This window comes from Patiria miniata, unplaced genomic scaffold, assembly GCF_015706575.1.
Source record: "Patiria miniata isolate m_02_andy unplaced genomic scaffold, ASM1570657v1 HiC_scaffold_5, whole genome shotgun sequence".
NCBI classification, from domain to species: Eukaryota; Metazoa; Echinodermata; class Asteroidea; order Valvatida; family Asterinidae; genus Patiria; species Patiria miniata.
This window is the reverse complement of record NW_024037072.1, coordinates 407,456-413,700: the sequence shown is the minus strand read 5'-3', so window position 1 is coordinate 413,700 and position 6,245 is coordinate 407,456. Positions and strand designations below refer to the sequence as shown.

At 37.9% G+C, this 6,245-nt stretch overlaps 1 protein-coding gene across 2 annotated transcripts in view; it reads left to right on the top strand.

Moving 5' to 3' along the window:
* Positions 1-111: 111 nt before the first annotated feature.
* LOC119740229 (epsilon-sarcoglycan-like) overlaps positions 112-6,245 on the top strand; it is a 33,367-nt gene continuing 27,233 nt past the window's right edge. Inside the window, exons 1-2 of one of the 2 annotated variants that reach the window (XM_038215463.1) lie at positions 112-324; positions 5,272-5,376. In XM_038215463.1, the coding sequence (XP_038071391.1) occupies positions 255-324; positions 5,272-5,376 (175 nt within the window). In that variant the 5' untranslated portion in view covers positions 112-254. Of the gene's footprint in view, positions 325-4,789; positions 4,932-5,271; positions 5,377-6,245 lie in introns of those variants that run through there. The other variant, XM_038215464.1, reaches the window with a different exon arrangement.

The window sequence follows — 6,245 nt, the reverse complement described above, 5'->3', positions numbered from 1 at the left end:
TGAAATTCTTGATACGATTTACGAAGTAAATGTTTTCTTTTTGAGATAAATAGTAGAATAAATTAAATTGTCAAACGATCCCATCTGAACCCCCCTCATTAGAAGTGGTTGTGTCCAGCGCAGGTCAACATAACAAGATCTTCCCGTTTGTGTACTGAATGCGGTATATGCTGAAGGCGACGAATTCACCGAAAATTACCCTAAAAATACGTTGAATTTTGCAACTTTTCCTTGTTGTTTGGGTTCTCCATCGCATGAAGATCAAAAGCCGATCAATGTGGAAGACTACCATGGCATCGATCTCTGTCTATGCTGTTGTTTTTGGTATGATAATTTCGCTTATCGATATACGAATGATGATCGCACGGGCAACGGGCAGCACACTGGCGCTGGCTTGCTGTAGATATCACGCTGCGGCCCCTGGCTGTGGGCGCTGAGCTGACGCGCTGGTGGCTGTGTGCCTATATATGCAGTGTGCGCTGCGCATTCTTAATCTTATGGCAAAAAAGACATGAGGCTTTTTTGTTAATTTTTCGTTATTTTTATGAGGCTATCGTTACGATAGACTCGTGAACGTGTAGTTTTCTTTTACAAGCCACGTTCATGGGTCTATCGTTAAGACAGCATGCAGCAGCCGTAATATTATTTTAAAATATGGCATTGTAAAACACAATATTTTCATTCATTCATTCATTCTTTATTTACCACATTGTGATCACATTAAATGAAACGGCAAAATAAATAGATAGTTTTAGATATTAAGAAATTAATACTGGTTTTACAAAATATATACACTTTCGCATTGTTTTCAAATTAGAGACAATGTGAGTATTATGTAAGGGACCAGACAGCTGACAGTTCCTTAATGATAGCAGCTGCTAGCAGCTGTGTTATGTTTGTCTGTGTCATTATTTCTTCAAGTTAGGTTTAAAGGTAGGGTAGATCACTTGTCATTTGTGCATTTTTTTTTTTTTTTAGTTTTGCAACAGAAGTGCTCAAACTCTAGCCATGTAGCGTCGCCGTAGCCATGCGCGTCGGCAAAATGAAAAACGTTTTTTTTTTCAATGTTAGATGATGTCTCAAAACTGCCAAACTCACTGGTTTGACTGGAATCCTGCTGCTGCACAATTTTAACGTGTTTTTAGATAGGGTTATGTTCGAGTATAAGCTTTATGTGGCCTCTCTGGACTGCCGTATATTTTGTACTAAATTTAGTCGGGCACCATTTGCAGTTATCAGCCGATATATGAAGAAAAAAAAAGTAAAAGAAAAAAAAGCAGCGTTGCCGCACCACTTTTGGGGCAAGCTCCATACCAGAAACCGGAGACTTTTTGGGGGGGCCTAACCTGAAGAAGTTTTAGCTCTGTGAGGGCTGCATATATTCCAAGAAAACAATATTCTAGGATCTCGGTTTCAATTTAAAAGTTGCCGTGTCAAGATTTGAATTGAGCCCGAAATCAGCGTCCTGACAACCTGAAACAAGGCAAAGGAGTGCATAAGTGTAAAGGCACTTTGAAGAATTAAAGAAATGTTGGACAGTTGGGTAATACAGGTTTTATTTTTCTGCAGGTTCTTTGTAGCGGTTGTCATGATATAATATCTTAACACTTTCGTATGACTCACTCCAAGTCCTATGATTGTTGATAGAGTCATACAGTTTATGGCAAGTCAACTGGTACGGACACTTTTTTCCCATTTGTGCAAATGTGACAATGTCTGAAGTGCTAAGCGTTGGCATGTAGTGTACATCTGTACACAGTAGACTAGTGCACATGAATATAACATACTATTACTGGTACACGCTGCTGTGCATGTACATGTATAGACCCTCGATTCGAGTCAGGGTTGACCATATCAGGAAGTATGACTAACCGTCTTAATTTGCTCCACTTTCCAAAGCAAACTCAGTACAAGTGTAAACACTCAAACCTAGTCCCCATAATCTCCAAAACATGATCCAATGTGCACATTCTGCATGTTTGTGTCAGATTGTGCATACGTGTAAATATTCTCATTAAATGTGACTGGATTGGAAGAAGGTACCGGTCACTACAAAATGGTCAACCAGCAGATGAAATCATGTACGGTGGAAAGGCAGTCTAATGTGGCATTGACTTTGAGCTTACTAACCCTGTGTTAATGTGTAATAACCTTTTTTCAGTTGGAAATTTTATGGTGAAAAAGGAAATTGTGCTGATGACAGGATTACCTCGATCTGGGTGACGATGTACTTTTGTCTTTGCTGTCTGTTTATTGTTGTGACTTACAGAGAGAATCTGGACACAGGAAAACCTGTCTGGGTCATACCATGACCAACCCTAACAGCTGTCTCATAAGAAGATGATCCCACAAAAGAACTGACAACGACCCTGGAAAATCTTAGGCCCTATGAGCTAGGCGTTGTGCTGTATCATACTGAGATTGCTGTGTCATATTATAGGCCTATATACCAGACCTGGGCCAAACCCTACACCTCCCAATCTCCCCCCCCCCCCCTTTACCTCCACAGGCCCCGTTAATGAATTGTGGTTGAATAAAAGCTAAAGATTTACCCATTCCTATTGGCCGAGAGTCTGTTACTTGGGTGGTTTAAAATGGTTGATAAAACACAGACTGGTTTTAAACTCTCTTTTTTTTGTTATCTTCAAAATTAGTTTTCATTTATTTCATAAAAAAAATGTCTTTAGTGGTGGAATGATGCCCAGACTTTTTGTTAACATGTTTGTGAATGTGTACAATACATGTACAGTGCTACCCCAACGTACGAACATGAAAATGATATAAACAAAAACATTATGAGTTACTAGCTCATGAATAAAATGTGTCAAAAGAAACATCAGACTATTTAAATAATGTACAGTGCATTGAGTGATCTAATCAAAATAATTCCTTAAAAAAATTTGAATGATTTCAGAGGATGTAGTCCGAGCGTCTTTTCTTTCAAGCAAAACAGAACAATTTTCCTAAATTAAGCTCGTGTTTTTTTCCTAGAAAGTACAAATGTACATTGTGCCATATTCAAAAACTGAAACTTTAACTCCTATAGCAAAACCTTATCAAGCTAAATTCTTATTTCCTTACCATTCTTCGTAGGTTCACTGCTGAGATCATGAAGGAATTTGTTTACAAGTAGCTCAGAGTTTATCATGACATTAATAACCCATCATCGGAGTCCATGCACTAATATGGTGCCTTAATAAATACTTCAAATTTCAGGATTCTAATATTATCCTATGCACGTTAAATTTACATGTATGTAAAGATATTTATGGGGAAAAAACTAACCTGATGTGGATTGTCTTCTTATGCCCGAGTTGGACCGGGAGAAATGTGCGCATAACGACAGCCATCTTGACTTACACGTGTGTGTATCAAAACACCAAATCAAAACAAAGATGAAAACAAAATAAAAACAAAAATGCCAACGATGATAGCTCCTGTCCGTTAGCCCACCACCATTCCTGTCAAATAGTTGTAAGTCCAGCGTCAGAGCCTACACAAGTACCCAGAAGGCTGTGCTGTCTACAGGTCACTTTGGTACTCAGCGGTGCAAGCATCCTATTTCCCTTGGTGAATCTCGCTACATCTTTACCCCTCGCCCCCTTCACTAAAAAAAATATTATCAGTCATCGCGAGCGAGCGCTTTGCTTCTGCTGCCAAAAAGAAAGTTGCGTGAACTTCCTCTGTAATGAAAACAAAATCCCCTCAAATCTACTTGGAAGTTCACACCCCTTTTGGATTGAAGTGGACTGTCCTATCCGGTTTCTTGGCAAGTTTTTGCCGCTGGTGTAGTTCCGAGTAGAGTGCCAAGAGTTTTCATTTTGGGGGCTCTCTCTGTAGTCAGTGTTGAAAAGAAGACTTTCCAAGGATTTAATTGACAAATGCAGCACAAATAAATATAAGTTTCAGTCTTTACAATTTGTAAGATTGTTTTTCCAAGATTTTGTGTTCAACCTGGTCACTTGTAATGACTTTCTGCATGGAAGGTTGAATTTCAGACTTTTGTATTACAACGACAGGCATTCCTTAAGTCTAGATTAAATCTTCTAGCAACAAGAAAAGTCATGTTTTTACATTGATTTTCAGAGATAGAAGTCATAAAACAGTGATGTTATGCAGGCTTTCATCTTTAAATTGAGGATTTTTCCTAACAGGACAGAAAAAAGTAGGAAGATTTGCAAAGGGCGTTAACTTTTCTCCCCAGGAAGGAGGAAGGTTTTTTTTTTTAAGTTGAATCATTTGAAACTTGTCTTTCCCCTTCTTTTTTAAAACACAAATTATTAAGATTTCCTAACGTTAATTTGTTTTTGACTTGGCTCTTTTGGTTGCTTGCCAACCTGAACCGGGGCATGACTCAGTAACTAGTGCAAGACTCAACTCAACTAAGTACGTGTATACCTATCCTTGGAGGGTTCAGCAAGGAAAACGCCACACACGCACCAAAATATCAGCCTCTGTCGTGCGCTGTTTCAGGAAGTCCCCCACTTTTTGCCAAGTTGTCATTGCATGTGCACCCCTCCATCCTTAAAAGGGAGACTAGGCTTGACTAGTTGAGCTTGAATCGAAAGTCTCATTTTAAGACATTATTCACATGTATACTTAGTGATCAAGTCAGTCAGTGACTCAGTCAGACACAGGATGGTAGCCTGTCCCATCGGGTTCAGCAAAAATGGCAGTGAAGATTGAACAATCGTTCTCAAAAAGAAATGTATCGTAAATAACCTATGTGGGTAGTTCAAGTTTGTAAAATGTGCACACACATTAAATAATAGACTGAATGCTCTTACACTAATATGTAGTCTAAGAGGCAAAACTTTGTTCAAGGAACTGAAGCATTACCGGAGCAGAAGTCGGCAATTTCCCATCGGAAGGTAGCGCACAGCAGTCCCGTACATGAAGGAAAGGGGACATGGCGCTTGTATTGACACTAGGTACAAGGAATTGGAAACAAGTTAGGGCCAAGTTCATGGAACTGCGAAACACAGAAATGTGTTAAGCTAAAAAATGAATTTGCTTAGCAAAAAACACGTTACCATCCAAAACGTCATGCAATGTTTATTGTTTGTGACTGGTTCCCTGACATTTGCTTCATGCATTGAGCAAAATTTCTGCTTAGCACCTCCATGAAATTGGTTCCAGTTTTCAACTTTGAACTAAAATGTTACCTGATAAAACTCTGTTACAACCCTTTGTACCGATCCAACTATTTAGCAACTTTAAAATGCCTAATTTTTACAATTTTGTATACTTTTCTTCCCTGGTTTCCTGCAGTCATTGCTTCTACCATTTCTCTGTCGTCGTGTGAGCAGGCAGCAGTGGGCTTCAACTTCCAATACGTCTTTGAGAAAGAGAACTTCTTTGGACCGTTCTCATTGGGTAAATTAATAGATTTAATACTAGTTTGCTTTTTTTGGTCATTAATTTTTTTTTACAATGTAAGTGTGCAAAAAATCCCCAGTTTTATATTTTATAAACTCAATTTGCCATGTAGATATTGGATGATTTAAGGCAAATCCTCACAGATTAATTTTTTTAGGAAGTAGTAACTGATAAATTGCATTTGATCAGATTTACAATTTTAAGATTATAGACTCCAAAGTCGCAGTTATTTCCCTTGCGAATTGTAACAAATCCATGCAGGGTCAATGGCCAGAAGAACCTTTGTGCTGGTCGGATTTCATTAGCCTTGATGATTATTCAATAGATAAACTACATGTACCAAGGATGAAAGGTTTCTCTGTTTGCAAGGAAATTTAATTAGTCTGGATAAAATCATCACTCTCCAGAGATCTGTGACTTACAAAGCTGGACATTTTATGGCCACTTTTAGAGAGGGATCAGTCTCCAGGGTCATTCAGATGAAGGTATTGTCAGTGCTATTCTGTCACAAAGTAGTTGTAAAAGCTAAGATAGCCAAATCATAAAAGTTATCTCAAATAGCAGGTTTTTGTGACTACATTGTAGCAATGTTAGATTAATTTAGAAAGACAAAAATCCAACATATGGATGAAAAGAAAGCACTATTCAATTCAATTATGAAAAAGCTAAAGACTATGAATAAATGGTAATATTCCATGATTATTTGTAAAATTACACAGAATACATGTTCCTCTATTAAAACCATATAGAGGTGTGACCAGTTGGTATTAATCATGATGGTTAATAATAATAAATTGAATTGAATTATTCCAAAATGTTTTTTACAAAAGTTTGTGTACATATATACGCTTACTTGTACTCGTACA